This window comes from Budorcas taxicolor, chromosome 9, assembly GCF_023091745.1.
Source record: "Budorcas taxicolor isolate Tak-1 chromosome 9, Takin1.1, whole genome shotgun sequence".
Lineage (NCBI taxonomy): Eukaryota > Metazoa > Chordata > Mammalia > Artiodactyla > Bovidae > Budorcas > Budorcas taxicolor.
This window is the reverse complement of record NC_068918.1, coordinates 57,554,508-57,577,942: the sequence shown is the minus strand read 5'-3', so window position 1 is coordinate 57,577,942 and position 23,435 is coordinate 57,554,508. Positions and strand designations below refer to the sequence as shown.

Here is a 23,435-nt window from a genome sequence, read left to right as displayed (position 1 = left end):
CCATGTAAATATTCTTTCTACTGTTGGTCTCCTCCCCAGCAATAACGAACATTTTCATCCCTACCCTCACTATTAACACTTCCCCTGAAATGTGACTCCTCAGATTTTCCATTTAAAGGTTTTAGATTAATGTTCTTTTGCCTTGACCAGAATCTGTCTTATTAAGATAGTATTGCTGCATTTTGCCAGAGCACCCACAATGATATAAGTATGAGTCTTTCACTCTCAGGTGAAATTTTAAAGCATAAATCCACTCCTTGATCAATTCTATGAGCTTGAAAGTTTTGTAAAATGAAGACTGTATAAGAGCTATGAAACTTAAGTGACATATATACATTATTTTCAAAACACAATTTGATTTACAAAGTTTATATTTTTTAATTTGTTCTAGTCTTCAGTTTACACCAAAGTAGGTTCTCTACATTGAAGCTATTTGTTCCTTAACAGGCATTTACAAGTACATACAAATTATGTCTTGTACTTTGTTGAATCACTTTGATTCCACTTATTTGAAAATCAGATGTGTCTTTGAATTTGTATAGACATGCTTCCTGCAGTTCTTTAGATCTGCTTATTTTTCAGTGCTGGTGCTGGACGAACTGGCTGTTACATTGTGATTGACATCATGCTGGACATGGCTGAGAGAGAGGGTGTTGTTGACATCTACAACTGTGTCAAAGCCTTACGATCTCGTCGTATCAATATGGTCCAGACAGAGGTGTGTTGATTGTTGATTAACCTCAGGTGGTCTTTCTTGGTTTGCTTTCCAACACTTATCAAACTAAATAGTGGGTGTTTGTCCCATAGAATCAATAGTAGCTCATTAAGTCATAGAAAAATACTGGTTTTTTTATTAATATGTTTATATAGAGAAAATTCTTTGATGACAGGAAACTTGTATTAAAATATTATGAAAATTTTCTTTCTTTTAATAGGAACAGTACATTTTTATTCATGATGCCATTTTAGAGGCTTGCTTATGTGGAGAAACTGCCATACCTGTCTGTGAATTTAAAGCTGCATATTTTGATATGATTAGAATAGACTCCCAGACAAACTCTTCACATCTCAAAGATGAATTCCAGGTATTTATTATTTCCAGCACCTTTTTATGAGTAACTTATTACAGTTTGTCCTGGACATTCCTAATTCTTCCAAGGAAGGGCTTTCAAGTCAAGTTTATAACCTTTGGCCCTATTTTAAGTATAATATAATACATGTCTCTTTCATTATACAGTTATACAAAGTTATAGAGTCAACTTTTGTATTAATGAGCTCATATCACATCTGCTGTATTTTGAAGGACAAATGAATTCAGACTCACAGAAAAGTATGAGAAAAAGGTACCATAAAAGCCAAATTTAGTGATAATTTGTATATCTTTACAATCTTTTTCAAAATGCAATCTTTTGGATTTTGACCTTCTGTGTCACTAAAGCACGTTAATAATAATAGCTGGAGTTTGTGCAAAACATCATCTCTAAATAATCACAAATGTTTTCACTGCCCTTAAAACATCCCTAAAGCTGTTGACTGTGAAATCAAGAATAACTCTAAAAACCTAATACTTTGATTCTTTGCCCAGTGCTCTTTGCCATAGCATGTCCTCAAATCTGGCACATTAAAATGTTATTACAAATTAGAAGTTTGATGATGGGGCATCATCATGGGCTGCTCTGATTGCATTTTCTTTGGTTAGACAATACCTTTTGCAGGTTGTTGCTCTGTTGTTTAGCATCCCTTTCCCTTTTACAGAGAGGTACATTGGACAATGTGTGTAGTGTTTCTTTGTCACTTCTCAGGCTTTAGTAGCTTTAACTACAAAGTCTGTCAGCCTGTCATCATGGCAAATGTCATTGACTTGCACAAATCCTTTACTTTCTACTTGGCCTCCTAAATGCATGCTAGATCTGTGTTATGCTGTGAAATGGGTCACTGTTTTTTAACCTGGGTTCCCTTTTTTTTCCAGACCTTGAATTCAGTCACCCCTCGACTACAAGCTGAGGACTGCAGTATAGCATGCCTGCCAAGGAACCATGACAAGAACCGTTTTATGGACATGCTGCCACCTGACAGATGTCTGCCTTTTTTAATTACAATTGATGGGGAGAGTAGTAACTACATCAATGCTGCTCTTATGGATGTAAGAGACTGCTCTCTTTGTTAGTGTAAAATATAATGAAAAGCTGCAAAATTGATGAACACTGGCTAGGTTCTCTTTTCAAGAAAATTTAAATGGCCTAAAAAGGAAAAGTAGAAACTGTCATTGTAATACAAAATTTTTTGGACAATGATTTTGAGTTTTCCTTACAGTAGTTCTTAGGCACTATAAATTTTAGGCTTGACTATAAGTTTGACGGTTGATTTTCAATTGTTATAAAATTTTTGTACAAGAAATATCTGCAGGTGATAGTTTTCATCCTGGTTATTTTCAGGAAAGAGAGTCATGCTTATCTATTTTGAATATAGTTAGGAATGAATTTTTTAAGTCACAGAACATCATATTCTACTGAAATTGTGTTAATTTAGAAACTTTTATCTCTGACACTAATAATTTATAGCTGACTAATAATTATTCCAATAATTTATAGCTAACTTATTTCATTTGTTATTAATTAATAAGATATAAGGCAAGGCATGGAAGATACCATGTTATCACATCAATCATCATGAAAAGAACTCTCTTGCCCTACTCCAGTCTTTGTATTGTAGATGGTACAGCAGGAACTTACATGTCAGCATCCCAAAGACACACCAATATGGAAAGAGAATTTTAAAGTAGTCTTTTTTCCCAATCTTGTTTTGCTTACCTTGGGAAGAAGCAAGAAGGGTTTTAAGTTCAGCATCCTTTTGGTTTATCACCTTCCTTCATAGGCATTTCTAGTTTTTGCCATTTAGACTATGGAGCCGTAATAAGGAGAAACCAGAGTCAGGGTTCATTCTTGGGTGATGAATAATGAGGCTTTCTAAGTTATTGCTCCTACTGAGTTCTCCAAAATTAGTTTCTGATAGTAGAGGCTTGCCAAAGCCTATGTGCCACTTCCTATTTTCAGCCACTTACTTTGCTCTTCTTTATTCTACAGAGCAGAATAGTTTAAAGGTAAGCTCAAGTAGAAAGCTACTACTCTTGCTGTGACTAGAGCCTTGCCGAGTTATTACTCTTGTCCCCTGAAATCACACTAGATCCTCATTATACTTTTTCTTGCCATTTTAATCATCTGCAAAGTCAAACATACTAAATATAGAGAAAACACACAAACCTTTTTTTTTTCTGAGTCAGTCTATGTTTAGAATGAAAAAGGGTGAGAAAAATAAAATAACATTAGGAAAGATATTGAGGCATTTTTTGTCTTTGACATCTCTCAAATTTTTTAATTTCCAGGTGTTTTTCTGGTCAGTATGAAGACAGAACCTTGTATTCTATGTGTTCCTATCTTCTGTCTAACTCACTGTGATTCAACACATATATTTTATAGTCAAAACTGCCCTGTGGATTTGGTAGTGGTTGGGACTACAGAAAAGTTAGGTTTGGTTTGGTTTATAAGAATGGGGCTCATTGTTCAACACTCCCACCTTCCCTTCCTCTCTACCCCATTGTAAGTGTCATGCACCCTTTGTCATGCCTGTGAAAATTAAGAGGTATGGCCAAGAATGTGATATCAAAGCCTTGGATGTACTCTTGCACTTCGAGAGGAAAGAAATGGGAAATCTTCAGTCTTCTCTCATATCGTCTTCTCTTCTTCTATCTCCCCACCCCTATGACTCAAAAAAGGAATAAAAGGCTTTTCATCTCCCTTGACTTACTTTCCCATGGAGCAGACATTTAATTGGAAGGAAAGTTTATTTCTTTCTTCTGATCCTTTCTCATAAGCCTTCATATCTTCCTTAGGAGGGCACTCACCCCACCTACAGGTGTAACTTTTTGAGGTCTTAAGGTCAAGTAGAAGCTTCTGGTGAATTACTGTCTCCCCAGATTTATCCTGCAGTCATCCATGGAGTGAAATACTATGGTTAGCAGCATTTCCCAAATGGTGATAGGATCTATGAGGCTCAAAGGTCAGTTTCTACACTGGTATTGAGACACCTGAAGGACTTAAAGAGTAATATGATACAACTGAGTTAGCAGATCACTGACAATTTTTATCAGCATTAAAGAAATCTATCTCAGGCAGCTGTCTAGTTATATTTTTACAAATCCTTAGTTTATTACATAGAAATATATATTTCTATTTCAGTGTAGATCATTAGTGTGTAGAATGACAGATTATCTGGCCAGATCAATCTATCCTCTTTCTGGGAAGAAAGAATGCATTGTGTCCCAATCAGGGGGCCCTGGGTCAATAAGGAGTCATTCCCTCTTACCTGGGGCCAGGGAGTGCATTAGTTTTACTCTGTGGCACTTGAAAAATCTTTTTTTTTAATTTATTTATTTTAATTGGAGACTAATTACTTTACAATATTGTAGTGATTTTGCCATACACTGACAAAAATCAGCCATGGGTGTACATGTTTTCCCCGTCCTTAACCCCCCTCCCACCTTCCTCCCCATCCCATCCTTTAGGGTCATCCCAGCGCACCAGCCCTGAGCACCCTGTCTCATGCATCGGACCTGGACTGGCGATCTGTTTCACATATGATAATATACATGTTTCAATGCTCTTATCTCAAATCATCCCACCCTCACTTAAATGATTGAAACTATCATTCTGATCATTGATATACATTAGAAATTCCCAGAAAACTATGGGATGTGGATTGCCTACAAGATGTGTTGATAATGTCAATATAATATAAAAGCACATGAGTTTGAGGCACATGTGGTTTTTCTTATTTGGAGTGGAGAAGAGCCAAACAGTTCTATAACAGTTGATAGCTGATGAACATATATTCATAGACAGACACACACACACACACAGAAATTTTATGTCTTTAGCCTCTTAGACTTTAGAAGACTGAAACAGCCTAACAGGTACCTTACAAAGGATCTTAGCCTCAAGAAGTGGTTTTTTTTTTTTTTTTTGGTATTTGTCATATATTTAGTTTTATCAACAAAATTAATTCTTGGCTTGAATTGCTGCTGAGGCATCAAAGGCTTACTATCAGACTGACTACTTACTAGTTGCAGTGTGTTGCAGTGGTCCAAATCTGTTATTCCATGGCTGGAGCAGCAGGCTGACTTCATCTCCATTTGAAGATGCTGAGTCTTCCCAGCCCTTCCCTGAAGTGTATTGAATCTGCTTGTACAACTGATTATTCATTCTAAGTTATTTTTCCCTATCTACCTTGTTTTTTTCACAGAGCTACAGACAACCAGCTGCTTTCATTGTCACACAATACCCTCTGCCAAACACTGTGAAAGATTTCTGGAGATTAGTGTATGATTATGGCTGTACCTCCATTGTGATGTTAAATGAAGTCGACTTGTCCCAGGTTAATGGTTATGGGTTTCTTTTGTATACTTACACATGACTTAATAAAGTAGTAATAAAATGCTAACATCTGCTTTATGCTATCCTAATTAGAAAAAAAATAAGGCTCATTTTCTTTTTCTTTCAAAAATATTCACATCTAGGGCTGCCCTCAGTACTGGCCTGAAGAAGGGACGCTACGATATGGTCCTATCCAAGTGGAATGTATGTCTTGTTCAATGGATTGTGATGTAATCAACCGGATTTTTAGGATATGCAATCTAACAAGAGTAAGTCATTAATGCTTTTAACTGAATTGATCGAGAACAGGTGATTACAAACATAATGTGGAACATTTCCATTTAGACAAAAGAGAGAGTAAAATTAATAGAAATTATATAATCAGTCCCAAAGCTACTGGTAATCTTATGGCTTAGAACTGCAGTAAAAATGCATTCTAAAAACAGGAAATCAGAAATGCTGGAAGCTAGGTTTCTGGGTCAGTTACTAGCTTATTGTATTCTATGTGGAAATCAAAATGCAGATTCCCTGGTTCAATTGAGTTTGATTGTCTGGGCCTGGCCTCTGAATATAGGTAGATTTATCTCAACATTAATTTCAAGTCTTATTAGCGTTGATATCCAGCCCAGAAGAGTCATGCAATTGAAAAATAGGAATATAATATTGATGACAGGAGATAGTGATATGTTGGATCAGCCATTACAGAAGGGGTCTGTGTCACTATTCCAGTTCTGTTTAAATCACATACGTCCCTGACCCTCCTCCTACAACTCATCTACAATTTCATCACTCTGAATAGCTCAGCCTCTGGCTCTGCCCAGATATATAGCTCGATGCAGTGCTGCTAGCCCTTGCCTTTTCCCAGCAGCGAAGTAGCAACTGTCCTTCAGGAACCTTTCTTTCCTTGACATTTCCTGTGTTTTGCCATCAGTGACAAACTATCTGGGGTCTTTCCTTCAAAAAACCAAAAAGTACTAATAAAATCTGTTTAAATTTTGTAACCACATAGCAAGGAGAATTTGAAAAGAAATCAGTAGTACCTCCCATGGAATTATGGAATTCTCTCTCTTTTTAAAGACAAAGATTACTCTTTCCTAGACCAGCAGTTCTATGTACGTGTATTATTTTAAGTGTGTAATTAAAATTGTCACATTACAGTGCTCCTCACATCAAAATCACTATATGTACTTCTGATTCATGTCTGTATGTGTATAAGTAGAGAATAAAATCATATCCAGTTCTATTGTTGATTTCAATGGGGGAAGAAAAGGATAAATTCAATCATGTCATGATACTCATGCATATCTTAGATGTTAATTTAAAGAATCTCATCATGTCTGCACATCTGTTACATTATGGTTCTACTAATATTTTAGCTGAGAAACTGTAGCTACCGAACTGTTTATATGAAAAATATTCTAGGAACAGGAACTGAAATTTGTTTTACTTTTTTTGGGGGGGTCAGCATATTTATTTTCATCTATATTTGGTATTCAAGCACTTATTAGTGTGTGATTTTTCTTTCTTTTCCTATTATCATTATTTAATATCATTCACCTCACCACATGTTTAGTATATGCCAACTAGAGGTTGGGTGCTAAACTCAAAAGTTCCTTGTCCCGCCAAAGGATGTATGAACCTTGCCATGTGGAGCTTCAGGTCTGATGCCTTATGATATGGCTCACTTGTACATACATGTTCTTCCTTGTATTTTCACTTGAAGGTTTAATGTCTTGATTCATTTATTCAACAATACTATTACTTGGAAAGTATTTTTGCTAGATTCTAGTGATAAGAGATTTTAAGGGAAAAAGATATTTTCTTGTCCTTAAATAATTTGTATTTTATCAGGGAAGATAAACATTAAACAACTTGTATAATCATTTATCTACAAATAAATGAAATTTTATAGAGGAAAAAGTACAAAATACAGAGACTTTGGGTGATCTGACAAAGCTGGATGATCAGAGAAGACTTCTTTGAGGCCATGATATTTAAGACAAAATTTGAAAAATTAGTAGGAGCTATTTGGGCATGAGATAGCCAGCTACCTTGGTACACAGGACAGAAAGGTTTCCTAGAATACATGAATTTAAGCACAAAGACCAGAAAAGTCCAAGGCAAGCTCAAGGCAAGTTGATCACTCTGTTTGGGACTGAGAAAGGCAAAGGGTTCAGTATATGCAAAGTTCCCAAGATAAGAAATGACTTGGTAAATAGATTAAGAGAAGGCAAATGTGTCTAGACCTTGACTAGGTTATTAGAATAAAGGGAAATTAGAGGAAGAAGTGGAGCCTTATCATACAGGTATTTTTAAACCATGGCAGCAGTTTGGCTTTTATGCTAAGATTATTTGGAAGATATTAAATCAAGAAGTGACATGATCATATTTGTATTTAAATCATGATGTCTACAATAAGAATGGTTTGAAAAGATAGCAAAGTTTGTTCAGGGAGATCAACTAGGAAGTAATTATTATGATTTATGATTTGAGAATACAGTGATATCAGTGGCAATAAAGAAAAGATGAATTTGAAAGTTATTTAAGTATAATCATAGTAATTGATTTTTGGATATGGAGTGTCAGGGAGAAGCTTATATGAAGATAATTCTCACTTAATTTAGAATCTTCCTGCCCTGACATGTGCATATTTTGGACTTGCATTAGCTAGATTCAGTCTAATGTGTCATTTATGTCATAGTGTAAATTGGTATGAAACTTTTTTGCACTCTCAATCTCTAAGTCGTGTCTGACTCTGTGTGACCTCATAGACTGTAGCCTGCCAGACTGGAGTGAATTGCCATTTCTTCCTCCAGGGATCTGCCTGACCCAGGGATCAAACCAGCATCTTCTGCATTGGAAGGTGGACTCTTTATGGCTGACCCACCTGGGAAGCCGTGAACCATTTACTTTCTAGTAAAAATTCTAGCCCTAACTTATTTACATAGAAATATTTTTTTCCCTCAACAGCCACAAGAAGGTTATCTGATGGTGCAGCAGTTTCAATATCTAGGCTGGGCTTCCCATCGAGAAGTGCCTGGCTCCAAACGGTCATTTTTGAAGCTGATACTGCAGGTGGAAAAATGGCAGGAGGAATGTGAGGAAGGGGAGGGCCGGACGATCATCCACTGCCTGTGAGTATGGCGTCTTGGCTGAGCCATTCAGGGAGCCTTGGTGCTCGTTCCGTCATTAGCCTTCTTTTTTTCTCTGCTAAAGAGTAACTCCCGTCTTACAGACCTCAACTAGATATTTCTCTAAAACAATCTTCCTGTTTCACAGTTCTATAATTCACTACTACAACTTTTGTATTTTTCAAACTGATTTTATACAGTTGTCATATAAACTCTTGAACACTACTCTGAGTAACTTTTCTGATTTACACTATGTACAAATCTATAAAAATCTCAAAGTATCTAGCTTGTAGCAATCTATGCCTATAGCATGTCCCTGCCGTAAGCATAAGCTGTTGAGTTAATACCATCCTCAAGTATCTTCCTCTCTGCCCTCCATACAAACATGTACACATGTGAAGCAAAATTAAAACACAAGCAATATTAAAACATTTATTTTCTTTTCCAAAACATGTATGATTGTGTGACCTATGGTCACCAAAAACTTCCATCTAGAAAACACCTTTGTTTTCTTTGCTTTCAGAAATGGTGGCGGGCGAAGTGGCATGTTCTGTGCTATCGGCATTGTTGTTGAAATGGTGAAACGGCAAAATGTTGTTGATGTGTTCCATGCAGTCAAGACACTAAGGAACAGCAAGCCAAACATGGTGGAAGCCCCGGTGAGTCACAGTCGTGGATGCTGAAGTGGGGAGTAGAGGTTAATCAGTCATATACCTACTTGTTGATCTGACTTCATTCACAGATAGGGAATGATATGTGTAAATGAGTCTTTGTGGGGACCTTCCTGCTCTAACTGATGAATTGCCAAGTAACTCCTTCTACACCCATAAGCTTAGTCACATATTGTATAAATTGCTAATGATGAAAACTAATTTCATTTAACTTGGAAAATATATAGGATTTTTTTTTTTTGAGCAATAAATATTTGCTACATTTGATAAATGGTTCTGTAATAAGAAAAATCCTGTTATCTAGGTTTTATTCTTGGTATTTCTTAAAGCATATTGAGTTAACTGGTAAAACATTTTGAGGGATATACTTCTAGATTGTATCTAGCGCTTTAGACACCCAGTGTTTTTAAAGGGCAAATGCAATTTATTTTAGTCATTATTTATAATTCTTCCTTTCTGGTCAAATTATAATTTTTTCAAGTATTGCCGTAGATTTCACCTTTTACCAATTTTAGATTGTAATCATGTGGTATTACTTGAATTAGCCATGGCTCATAAAATCAGAACTCAGATTACAAAATAAGAGCAAGGAGGTGTTAATATGTGTATGTAGGAATTCATCTATTTGAAGCTCTATGCAGAGGAAGAAAGCAAGCTAAACTTTTAGAACGTTCAACATCTAAAGCGATGTCTTTATACATCGCTGTAAAGTGATGTGGGTTATACATATGTGAATGGTGGGAATAGGTCAGGAGCAGCTGTGTAGTTTATGCTCACAGAGAAGTAAACCAGAAAAACCAAGACATCATTGTTGCTTGCCCTACGTTTATCAAGATGATCAGATAACTAAAATGAGCAATTCAATAAACCTTTAAAGTATTTTCACCACTTCCTGCTCATGGATTGTTCACACAAGAGCTGCATTGCTTCCTGAGACAGAATCTGAAGAGTTACATTTATACGGTTTCATTTTTAAGAGCAGTCACAGACTTCTTCCCCTTTGACAAGTCTTCAAAGCCCCTCTCTTCCAGCTCATACCTTAGGTATTGCTGGTGTCCCAATAAGATGGTATTGGCTTTGACCGGGGTGTTGGCAATAGAGATGGAGGAAGGCAGATAGATTTGAGGGATTTTTAGGTAAAACTCTGAGGTCTATTTACAAAATGGGCTGGTAACGGTTAGGTCTTTAAACTCTCTGCCATCTGAATATTTTTTCATATAAGTCTGCCTCTGTCTTTCAGATCGTCTTCCTAAAATCATCAATAAGATCACTTCTGGCCTCAGAATTCAAATTATACTTCCAAATTTAACTGATTTCTTACTGTTACTTAAAAAAAAAAAAGCCTATGATTAAACTCTGCCATTCTAGAACCTTCTTAAGAGTTACTATTTACCTTTACACTCATGTCCCATGAATCTTGTCTAAACACCCAGTCTTTTGATGTGTTTTTAATCAAGGTTAGTGATTAGTTCCTTGTGATGCTGAATTGAACTGACGAGTTTGGTGAGAAAATATAGAATGTAAACCAAATTGCTAAAGACTGGTTAAAGAGATGTAACTGTTCACAAGCACTTTTTGGTTCTTGAGGTGTACTTGCCACAGGCTAATTTAAATCACACCTACTTGATAATTAGGGTAGGATTGCTTGGGGAAAATTTTTACTTCCTTCTTTTATTGCTCAAATACCGAAAGTTCTCTTTTGAAATAGCATGAGTTTTAGATTGTTTTCTAATTCAGCCTAAATGTTACCCACTTGGACTGAATTGAGAAGATTTTACTACATGTTACAAGTCATAATTTGTAATGCAGTCTCTGAATTTTTCTAAATTCTTCATAATGGAGCAGCATATAGATGGACTGAGAGGAAAAGCAGTTTTAACTCAAAAAAGTTTTATTGTCAGCCAAGTTATCTTGAATAAAGGCAGCAAAATAATTTTTCTGATAAAAGTAAGCTCAGAAAAAGTTAGGAACCACTAACTATTTTTGAAACTTTTAATTAAATACTCTGATGGAACAAAGACTATGTCAAAAATTAAGAATTTAGATATTCACATATGTAAGTCAAATCGTTATGCTGTACACCTTAAACATAAACAGTGCTGTATATCAATTAAATCTCAATAAAACTGGAAGAAGAAATTAAGTATTTGGAATTGTGAAATGGCAGTTTGAAATAACTGGCTTATTTGTACCACTAAGGAAAATACATAAAGTGTGGAGAAAAATTAATTGCATGTTCACTCTAGGATTATTTAAAATTAATTTAAAAAATGTCATTTTATAGTCAATCCATATATTAGACTTTTATGTATATTAAAAGAGATGTTAAATAAAATGAGAAAAAATACATAATAATGCTAAACAACAGAAAATAAAATATAAAATCATATCCTCAAATATAAATATGCAATTATATTTACTCTAAAATACTATTTCAAGCATGCATAAAAATGGTCTGAAGCTAAGATAGTATTTTTAAAAAGTTATTTCTGATAATAGATTTATAGAAACTTTTCTGATTCGTAATCTTTTTCTATACTTGGAAATTTTTCTGTATGATCAGGTATTACTGTTATAATCAAATAAGCAATACTGCTGGGTTTTTTTAATTTGATACAGAATATGAGGCAAAGACAACATATATTTTTACATCAACTTCCTTTTTCTTAAACAGCAATCATTAGACTCAAAGGTAAAATAATACATGCCTTGATGTTAAACTTGTCTATGGAAAAAGAAGAAGTTTGTAATTCTTGAATAATCTAAATTGAATGCCAAGTATTCATTTGACAACCACTGTTCTCCATTCTTTGTTTTTTTCTTGACTTCACTCCACCATTTTGTTTTAACATCTTTCAGGAGCAGTACCGTTTCTGCTATGATGTGGCTTTGGAGTACCTGGAGTCATCTTAGTTGGGGGAGACTTCAGAGTGCATCCCAACAGAACCCATTCATCTGTTGAGCCAGCAGCTGTTGTACCTGTCACACCTGTGCAGAAAGATTTTAATGTGGGTGGGGGGGAGACTTTTACATTTGAGAGGTAAAAGTATTTTTCTTATGAAGTAGTGTATCTTAATAAAAAGGACTCAATTAGTTTCTATTACTGTATGAGAGCATCAACATTTCATGCCACATAAATTATATTTAATAAGCAGCAGATTCACATGAAAACTTATCAGTGTTTGTACAGTGAATAGGCAGCGTTTTCTCTCCTGGTTTTGGTACAGCAGCCACCACGTGTTGCATGAATTAAAACTTTCTTTGTGGCATTTTTTTCCCTTTTTCAGATAAAAGATGTTAAAACTTTCAAGGAAGAAGAAAGAAAAGCTGTGCAAGTTCATAGGAAAGTTCATTTTTTATATGTTTCAAGTGTAGCAGATCTCTATATAAATATATAAATATATATAACTGGCTTATTTTCTTTTAATGTGCAATGATGGATGGATCATTTAAAGTTCTTTCTAAAAAAGACACAAAAAACCATAAGCCAAAGACTCAAGTGTAAATATGTCTATATGGAGAAAGCACATTATATTTATTGGTTACTTACATTCCTTTTTGATGGCTAAAATACTACCACCACACAATCTTTTTTTCTTTTTTTTTGAAGAAAGGTTTTTCTTTCACTAAAATCAATTGTAAACAATTTTTGTAGATTATTTTTTGTATGTTTAGTGTAAGTAGAGGATAAACTTTTTAATTCATAAATCAGGAAGCAATGTTCTTTAAAGTGATTCTCTTGTGTACAATGCTTGTGAATTAAATTTATGTGAAACACCTTGGCAATTGGGTCTTTTAATGTAGGACCAAATTAAAACATTTTGCTGAAAATATATAATTTTTCATGATTTCCTTAGGTCAGTATGGTTTGGTAATCATTATGAGAACTGCACGCATTCAAAGGCCTTGCTGATGACTTGTGTAATGTTGAACATAACCTTTAAGCATCATTTAAATTTTAAAGGGATTGGTCTTTTTAGCCTATGACCAAGCACTGGTCAAAAAATCAAAACTGCAACATTTATGCTTCTACAGTCAAGTGTTAGCAAACTGTAAACTGTCAAGGTGATCCAGTGTTTCTTTTGATGTTTACATGCACAAGCTTTGAGTTCTGAGCAAAGTGTGAACGAATCGATGCCAGATTCCTATTTTGTGCATCATCATGGGATTCTCAAGTGAACCTTTTTAAATGTGATCTTGTACACATGCTCCATGTAGCTGTAATTTCACATCATCAGCTTGCAGTTTGTTATTGACTAAAGCATTCCAGTATCCTCTTTTTAGATTGCCAGTTCATGACATGGTGCTTATGAAGATTTAATTAAAGTAAGAGTGAAATAAAACTTTCATAATTACAGCAGTTATTGTTTACACATCATTTTCTCCCCTTAATTTTATGCCTTCAGTCCCAAATAAATATCTTATTCTCAGTGACACAAGTAGACAACATGAAATCTATTCAAAATAAAACTGATGTCCAGATACAAACTTCTTTCATTTTTACTCTTTAACTTAAATTTCCAAAATTCCAAATGAGTGGAGAGAAAAAAAGTCCAGGGAATTAACACCAACTTTTTTTTCTTAAGTTGCTGTATTTATATGTCACTACCATTTTATGTAATGTAAATTTCCTTATTTCTCCATATAACACAAATAGTAATTGTCATCCCAATTTTACCAGTGATAAAATTGAAGCTGAGAGGGTAAATGTTTTGTCAACAGATGTAAATCTGAGTTTGAGGCTTCCCTAATGACTCAGTAGTAAGGAATCCACCTGCCTGCGCAGGAGACATGAGTTTGATCCCTGATCCAGTAAGATCCCACTTGTCACTTAGCAACTAAGCCTGGGTCCCGCAACTGTTGAGCCTGTACTCTAGAGCCTGGGAACCACAACTGCTGAGCCCATGTGCTGCAACTGCTGAAGCTCATGCACTATAGAGCCCGTGCTCTGAAACAAAAGAAGCCACTGCAATGAGAAGCCCACACATCACAACTAGAGCATAGTCCCCACTCACCACAACTGAGAACAGCCCGTGCAGCAGTGCAGACCCAGCACAGCCAAAGAAAAAAGAAAAAAATCTTCGAGTCTGATAAATTACTCTCTTCCACTGAACACATTTCTTCCCCGATGGCATGGCAAGGGAAATTTGGCACTTCATTCTTACTGTTCCTCATTAATTGATTTTCTCATAAAGCATTATCATTATGGCTATCTTACTTCCATTTGCTGTGTACATTATTAAAACATTTGTGACTTTCATTAGTAAGAATTTAAATAAGGGAACTCATCTTTTTCTAGGGAGACTAATTTTCATTTAAACACGGATGCATTTAACAAAAAATTTACAAACTCACCCAAGATTGGGTTTCGCAGTAATGTTCCATGATGTTAATTGAAGGATTCTGCTTTGCTACATGACCCTGATTTCCTTTCTAGTCACAGGATTAAAACTCATACCTAACCAAAGTCACCAGGAATACTACTGACCACAAAGCTCAGAGGTCTGTGTGGCCTCCAAAATTCAAGCAAAGAACAAATTTCCTTTTTGTCTCCAACAGGAAATAAAAATATCATGCTTGCTCTGTACGGGCACCACCACAGAGGCCAGTTCATCCAGAGACACTTGGATTGGGGGAGAAGGATGGGACACTATAAATTTTTTTTTTTAAATACTCTTATTCAAAAATTGATACTTTATACTATTGTGGAATTCCCTGTGGAGTCCCACGCATGGCCATGTCCCACTCAGCTGTGTCCTTCTAAGCAGGAGATGTCTTGGTAGAATTCTTAAAAAGTGACCATGCTTTTCACAATTAAAGGCCTCCTACGTCCATGTCAGTTACTTCTTAAATGGCTGTCATGATGTGGAATTTTATAGATCCCTTTCCTATGTATTATCACTAGGGAAATGTTGGAAGTGGGTGGGCAGAGGCACACAGCAACTGAGAATTTGAGTTCTAACGAATCTTAAAAATAAGTTTTCACCTTCTTGTCTGAGCTGCCTAACCTTTTTCTAATATTTAGTCTTTAAAGAAAGAGAAGGATTTTGCATGAATGTGTTGCTATTTTGCAAACAAATGGTCTCTAACATTGGGAGACACACAAAAAGGAAGGTATTTCTACCTGGACCAGGAGGGAGAAGAGACATGTTTACCTCTCTACTGACGAGCTCATTTACTATTCACCTTGAGATCTCTTGGGTTCCAGGTCCTTACGTAATAAGCTTTGAAGTCAGACATCAACAGTTGCTCTCTCTCAACTCTGCTCTGTTGCCAGAAAATGGTGTACCTAAAGTTCTCAGGATCTGAAAACCTTACTAAACACCTACAAATGTTAAAATGCGAGAGAGAAATATCTGTAGCCCAGCTGGAAATAGGAGATGGTCTGTTAGCTTTGCAAGACAATTCTTGATATATGCCTAACTTTTTTTTAGGGGAGTGACAATTATATATGTATATTTTATTTCTATGCACTCAAGTAAGCATTTTTTACACCAAAATGATGTGAGTTTGAGTGAACTCCAGGGGATGGTGATGGACAGGGAGGCCTGGCGTGCTGCGATTCATGGGGTCACAAAGAGTCGGACACAACTGAGCGACTGAACTGAACTGAGCCAGAAATTAATATACTGTCCCATACCTTGTGTAATATGTAGCATGTTTACTCTATAAGATATTTCCATAGGCAGACATGCCACAACCTTCCTAAATTCATTTCAGCGTTTTAGGAAACATCCCTATATAATGTAAGGGTGATAACGCTATTTTTATCAACTGTCATAAGTGAAGATAGAAGATGGCTGACTGGGCCTCCTGTTACGATTTCTACTTGCTTATTATTTCAGAAAGTCTTCCCACAGCTTAGGGAGGCTTGGAGTGGGATAGATATTATCTTAATTTGTTCACAACTCTGCTCTATTCAAGCGGTCTACAGAGTATGAGAATATATCTCTGAAGCTAAAAAGGAAAGCTCCGTCTTGAAATCTGCTTTAAGTAAGCTATAAGTGGCTTCTAGAATATAAATTATCCAAAAATCAATGGAAATATGGTAGATATATGACACTTCTGAACTCCCAGCTTTTTCCAAAGTGAACTGAAATGCTAACCTGGAAGATAACAAACACCATAGAGATACTGTTGTTATCAAATTCTGAATAAAAAGCAATGGAACTGATTTCTAAACTGTTGAAGCAACATAAAGTCACTATGGAATATCAGCAAGCTTTCTTTAATATTAAGATCTGCTCGGGGAGGGAGTGGTAGGGAGATTTTATGACAGATAGCATCTCTTTATCATGCACTTGCCAATTGTAGAAAGGCAGTTACAATACTTGAAATCTAACCCAGAAAATTGTGTGCTGATTTGTTCTGATGTCATGTTCATTTCAACTTAGTCTTGTATGTTTTATCAGTCTTAGATAGGGGATATATAGCATTTAGGACAAAAATACAAACCCTCAGTATGGATGAACCTAAAGCCTGTTATACAGAGTGAAGTTGGTAAGAGAAAAACAAATATTGTATGTTGCTGCTAAGTCGCTTCAGTCATGTCCGACTCTGTGCGACCCCATAGACGGCAGCCCACCAGGCTCCCCCGTCCCTGGGATTCTCCAGGCAAGAACACTGGAGTGGGTTGCCATTTCCTTCTCCAATGCATGAAAGTGGAAAGTGAAAGTGAAGTCGCTCAGTCATCTCTGACTCTTAGCAACCCCATGGATTGCAGCCCACCAGGCTCCTCCATCCATGGGATTTTCCAGGCAAGAGTACTGGAGTGGGTGCCATTGCCTTCTCCGAAATATTGTATATTAATGCATATATATGTTATCTAGAAAAATGGTATGAGGAACGGATTTGCAGGGGAAGAATAGAGACACAGACATAGAGAATGGATTTGTGAACACAGTGGGGGAAGGAGACGGTGGGGCCAGTTGAGAGAGTAGCATTGACACACACACATTACCATGTGTAAAATAGCTTCCTTCCCTCCCCAGCCCTCCAGGTCCTCACAGAGAACCAGTCTGAGCTCCCTGAGTCATACAGCAGCTTCCCATTAGCTAGCTATTTTACGCATGGCAATGTGCATGTGTCAGCCTCATTGCTGGTTAGCTCAGTTGGTTAGACCATGTGTAAAACAGATAGCTAATGGAAAGCTACTGTATAACACAGGAAGCTCAGACTGGTACTCTGTGAGGACCTGGAGGGGGTGGGATGGGAAGGGAGTGGGAGGGAGGGGATATATGGATACTTATGGCTGATTAGTTTCCTCCCTAACAACAGTGGAATTTTTATAATATCTGAAAACTGAGGGGACTTCCCTGGTGGCTCAGACAGTAAAGAATCTACCTGCAATGCAGGAAATGTGGGTTTGATCCCTGGGTCAGGAAGATCCCCTGGAGAAGGAAATGGCAACCCTCTCCAGTACTCTTGCCTGGAGAATCCCTTGGACAGAGGAGCCTGGTGGGCTACAGTCCCATCTGGTCGCAAGAGTCAGATACGGCTGAGCCACTGACACATACATGGCTGATTAACGTTGTACGACAAACCAACACAACATTGTAATGCAATTATCCTCCAATTAAAAATAAATTAAAAAAAAAACATAAAAATATACAAACCCTCAGTACTCAGATGCAATCTAAGTAGATGCAGAATATGAAAAGCAAAAATATCTAAATTGAATCACCAATGAGTTATTTTCTTAAAATAGATGTTAGAATACATAGATGAACTTAGGCCATGCACTCCCACTATGTTGCATGGTCTAAGAGACAAAATCAAACTGGGACAGCAGAGAAAACAAGATCGTTATGGCCCCCACTTGTTATTTCTTGAGAAAGAGGAGATGCCTGCAGAGCCAGGAGCGTGCTATGAGAGATAAACAGGCCAGGTATATCATTGCAATTGTATTATTACAGCAGACATCTTCAGTGTGTGCACTTTTTGTAGGGATTGTTTTCATCTCTACAAAAATATATCTGCCTCCATTTTTATATTAAAACACATATTCCTTCTGTTCATTTTGCGTTTCCTTCCTTTCAGTTTCTGCCATCTTCAGCTCTGCTACAAGAAACACAATAGCATGAAACTGATGATAAATTGTTGCTTGACATAGGGACCAGAGGGAACGATGTGAGGAGGCCGACTCCCACTTGGACTTGAAAGTGGACTTGGACAAATAATCCCCAAAGAGAATGGCATTCATCTCCCAGCAGTTTGCTGCATGGGGATATGGGCTCTACAGTGTCTCATCTCTCAGGAGGGTGTGGAAATCTAAACCTTAATGTGGATGCTTAAAATTTTTGAATATTAGCAACCAATTAAATTCAAAAACAAAAATATGCCTCTAGCCCAACTCTGTAAAAAACAAAACTTGTAGGAGGTTGCCTCTGGTTGTCTGTTGTGACCTCCACTGTAGAATAGCTATTGTTTTACTTTGAATTTTTTTTAATATATTTTAAAGAAACATGAATTTTAGTTGTCTTTAAGTAGCTCTCAGAACTATTTTTCATACTTGTTCTTGGTTTCTATTTACCTTATTTTCTCACATATTTTTATGTTTTAAAAATATCTGTAATTGAGTCTTGACTCTAAAGATGAAAAAAAAAAAAAAAGAATGTCAGTGTCTCTGGTCCCTTCTACCTGGACTAAATTCAGAAGAGCATATTTCAGAGAGTAATTCACACATCTCACCTAACAAGAAGGCCCAAAATGATGACTAGAAGATAATTCTTCTGGAAATAATAATATTGAAAACTCAAAAGGGGAGCCCTTGTTCTGTGAGCCGTGGGATGGCCTGACCTTAGTCACAAGGGCGGTAAACCGTCTGTGGAAGCGCCACCCTCCAGATTGTGCTGGTACATGCTGCCTTCCATGGCAGGTGCAAAACAGTGTGGGCTCCTGCCAGCCCACAGTGGGGACCTGAACTCCAGTTCCATAAATCTAATCATCTGAAGCACAGTCAACAGACTGGAATTGATTTCTCTTCACCTTCATGTTATATTCTTGGCATGATAAAGTATTTGTTAATCACTTGCTTTCCAGTGTTAAATTCTGTATTGCCAGAGTGTTCAAATGTGGTCACTGAATAACTTCACATAAGAAATCTTCATGAAATCGTGGAAGTTCGAGAGGTATTACAGATGATCAAATCCAAAGCCCTTATTGCTAAATTTAAGAAATTAAAGCCTACAAGAGTCATGTGTATTAGTAAAGGATAAGATGAAAAATATTTTAAGTTTGCCCACCACTGGTCTTCATTACCTTTGTTATTAGACCTCCCTTAAAGAATGATTAAAGGAAATTCTTCAAACAAAAAAAGAAATCCTAAAAAAGGAAATTTCCAGCATCAAGAAGGTAGAAAGGACAATGCAAGAGCAGAATTACGGGCATATACAATAGAATATCCCTTTCCTCATGCATCTGTTTTATAAATTATATTTGATGATTGAAACAAAAATTACAATGCCATCTGACATTCAAGAAAATAATATTCAAAGTGGGAAAGAAAAAGGAATGTAAATAAAAATAATATTTCCATACTTTACTGAAAGTGGTAAAATAATGATACCATTAGTTTATAATGAGTCACATACTGTTAGACCCAGAGAAACCACTGGGAAAACTACACCAAGAGATACACTCAAAAACACTATAAACAAATGAAGATGAAATCTTAAAACCTGTTTAAACAACACAAGGAATTAAGAAAAGAAAAACTGGGTTAAGAACCAGAGAAAATAAGATTTAAGTGCTAACATACCAAACTTGACAAAGACAATACAAAAATGTTAAATTACAGACAATATATCTCATCAATTTTACATAAAAATATTCAATAAAATATTAGCAAACTGAATCCAACATAATATAAAGAAATTATGTACATAACCAAGTGGGATGATTTCCATGTATGTAAGGCCGGTTTAACATTTGAAAATCAATTAATGTTATATACAATATATCAACAAACTAAAGAAAAACAAAAGCATCTGATTATACTTAGAAAAATCATTTAATAAAATCCACCACTTATTCATGATTAAAATCTCTCTAGTGGGGAACTTCCCCAACTTAATAAAATTCTCTAAACTTGATCTAAAAAAAAACTGTGGTTAACTTCATACTAAATGGTCTAAAACTGAATGCTTTCTCCCTCATCTGAGGGACAAGCAAATATGTCCTCTCTCACTACTTTATTTAACATGTACTGGAATTTCTAGTTTTCAATAAAGCAAGAAAAAGAAACAAAAGTTATACAAAATTGAAGTGTAAAACTTTTCCTGTTTGCAGATGGCATGATCACCTACGTAGAAAATCCCAAAGAACCTATAAAAAGTCCTAACAAAAATAAGTGAATTAAATAAGTTTACAGGATAAAAATCAACACAAAAATGTTGATTGCATTCCTATATGTTAAAAATAAATGTGATGAACTGAAAAACACAGTGTAATTTCAAACTGGTAACAAAATGAAATACTTAGATACATACTCATCCAAACATGTACAGGATTTACCTGCTGAAAATTACAAAATTCTGATAAAAGGAATCAATGTATACCTAGATAAATGGAAATATATATAGGTTTAGGGATTAGAAGATTCAAGATAGTAAAAATGCCAGTTCTTTCCAACTGATCTATAGGTTCAGTGTAATTTCTATAAAAATAACAATAAGAAATTTGTTTAGGTATAGACAAGCTTATTGTAAAATTCATATCGAAAAACATAGGCCCTAATTAAAATAATTTAACTAAGAATAAAAAGTGAGGGGAATCACTTCATCTAATATCGAGGCTTCCATATTACTATATTAATCAGAAGAGTGCAGCATTAGTTTTAGAAAAAAACAGAAGGATTTCTGGATTTAGGCATAAACAGTATTTTTAGATTTAGCCACCAACGCATGATCCCTTAAAACTGAAAATTGCTAATCTGGACCTCATCACAATTAAAGTCTTTTGCTCTGTGAAAACCTAAATGAAGAGGATGAAAGACAAGATTAGAAGAAAATATTTACAAATTATATATCCAATAAAAAGACCAGCATCTAGAATACATAAGTGAGTGAGTGAGTGAGTGAAGTCGCTCAGTCGTGTCCGACTCTATGCGACCCCATGGACTGTAGCCTGTCAGGCTCCTCCGTCCATGGGATTCTCCAGGCAAGATTACTGGAGTGGATTGCCATTTCCTTCTCCAGGGGATCTTCCCGACTCAGGAATTGAACCCGGGTCTCAAGAACTCTCAAAATTTAACAGCAAAAAAAAAAAAAAATAGAAAGTGTGCCTGAGACAAAAAGACATCTCACTGAAGAGGATATGACAAGCTTATTGAAAAAATGTTCAGCATTGGTATCCGTTAGGAAAATGAGTATGATAATGAGCACGACTACACATGCATCTGAATGGCTAAGATAAAAATGACAACACCAAACAGCAGATGCTGATGAGGATGCAGAGAAACTGGACCAGCATACATTGTTGGCAGAATGGCAGGGCCATTCTATGAGAGCCTGACAGATTCTTATAAAACTTAACATGCTATAACATACAACCCAGAAATTGTGTTCTAGGCATTTATCCCTCCCCAAGTGAAAACTTAATGTTCACACAAAAATCTGCACATGAATATTCATAGCAACTTTACTTGAAAAAACCCCAAACTGGAAAAAGCCTAAGGTCCTGCACCAGATAAATGGTTAAACAAACTGTGGTACATCCATACTATGGAACACAACTCAGCAATTTAAAAAATAACTATTGATTTAGGCAATGACTTGATAGTATCTCCAGGGAATTATACTAAGGGAAAAAAGCCAATCCTAATAAGGTATATGCTATTTGACCCTTTTTATAATTTAATGACAGAATTTTAGCAATGGAGAATAGTTAGTTGTTGCCAGGGATTAGGAACTTGGGTTGGTGGGTGAATGAGAGGTGAGTGTAGCTATAAAAGAGAAACATAAAGGAGCCTTGTGGTGGTGGAGCCATTGAGTATCTTGTCTGTAGTGGTGTATGCACGAACCTACACAATGTGACAAAATTGCAAAGAATTAAATACACACACACACAAATGAGTAAATGCAGAACTGGATAAGTCTGAATAAGATTAGTGAATTGTATCACTGGATGTTATTGTACTTTAGCTCTGAAAAGACTTTAAGCTTCCGTAAAAGATGAGATTCAACAAGAGAGATTATTCTTCTGACCAAAGATATGCCACAGCACATGCAGCACCTACCAGTGATCCAACCTACAGTTATAAGATGTTTTAACCACTCCTCAGCGGCAAATAATCCAAAGCCATCTCCTCATTTATTAAATCTAGCAGAAAATATTAGGTAGTCACTAACTCCTGAGCCCATAATCTCTTCTTCGAATGTAAAAAGTACACATTTCTAGCCCATTTCTTTTCTTATTGTTGCATTGGTAATAGCATCAAAAAGAAAGAGAATACAACCCGGATTTTAATCCACATCTTGAGCTTGTTCAGAATCATGCCTTAAAGAATGAAATTAGGTAGAAAAGACAAAATGTAGAAAGCAAATAAACAATTAAAACAAATGCCTTTTGATATGTGCTCTGTAGAGCATTACAATGGATGATTTTTCAACAAGTTTAGCTAAAGCTGCAGATAAGAAAGAATTATTTCAGCCCATGACCCCAAAATAGGAAGAAGCTGACTCTACACATGGGCATCACCAGATGGTCAACACCAAAATCAGATTGATTATATTCTATGCAGCCAAAGATGGAGGAGCTCTATACAGTCAACAAAAACAAGACCAGGAGCTGACTGTGGCTCAGATCATGAACTCCTTATTACCAAATTCAGACTTAAATTGAAGAAAAGTAGGGAAAACCACTAGACCATTCAGGTATGACCTAAATCAAATCCCTTATGATTATACAGTGGAAGTGAGAAATAGATTTAAGGGCCTAGATATGATAGATAGAGTGCCTGATGAAATATGGAATGAAGTTCATGACATTGTACAGGAGACAGGGATCAAGACCATCCCCATGGAAAAGAAATGCAAAAAAGCAAAATGGCTGTCTGGGGAGGCCTTACAAATAGCTGTGAAAAGAAGAGAGGCAAAAAGCAAAGGAGAAAAGGAAAGATATAAGCATCTGAATGCAGAGTTCCAAAGAATAGCAGGAAGAGATAAGAAAGCCTTCTTCAGCAATCAATACAAAGAAATAGAGGA

At 36.0% G+C, this 23,435-nt stretch overlaps 1 protein-coding gene across 1 annotated transcript in view; it reads left to right on the top strand.

Moving 5' to 3' along the window:
• Positions 1–18,408, top strand: part of PTPRK (protein tyrosine phosphatase receptor type K) — a 625,738-nt gene extending 607,330 nt beyond the window's left edge. Inside the window, exons 26-34 of the mRNA XM_052645975.1 lie at positions 583–718; positions 936–1,085; positions 1,970–2,143; positions 5,299–5,430; positions 5,573–5,698; positions 8,400–8,563; positions 9,084–9,219; positions 12,091–12,271; positions 18,271–18,408. Of these exons, the coding sequence (XP_052501935.1) occupies positions 583–718; positions 936–1,085; positions 1,970–2,143; positions 5,299–5,430; positions 5,573–5,698; positions 8,400–8,563; positions 9,084–9,219; positions 12,091–12,144 (1,072 nt within the window). The 3' untranslated portion in view covers positions 12,145–12,271; positions 18,271–18,408. The remainder of the gene's footprint in view (positions 1–582; positions 719–935; positions 1,086–1,969; positions 2,144–5,298; positions 5,431–5,572; positions 5,699–8,399; positions 8,564–9,083; positions 9,220–12,090; positions 12,272–18,270) is intronic.
• Positions 18,409–23,435: the final 5,027 nt, after the last annotated feature.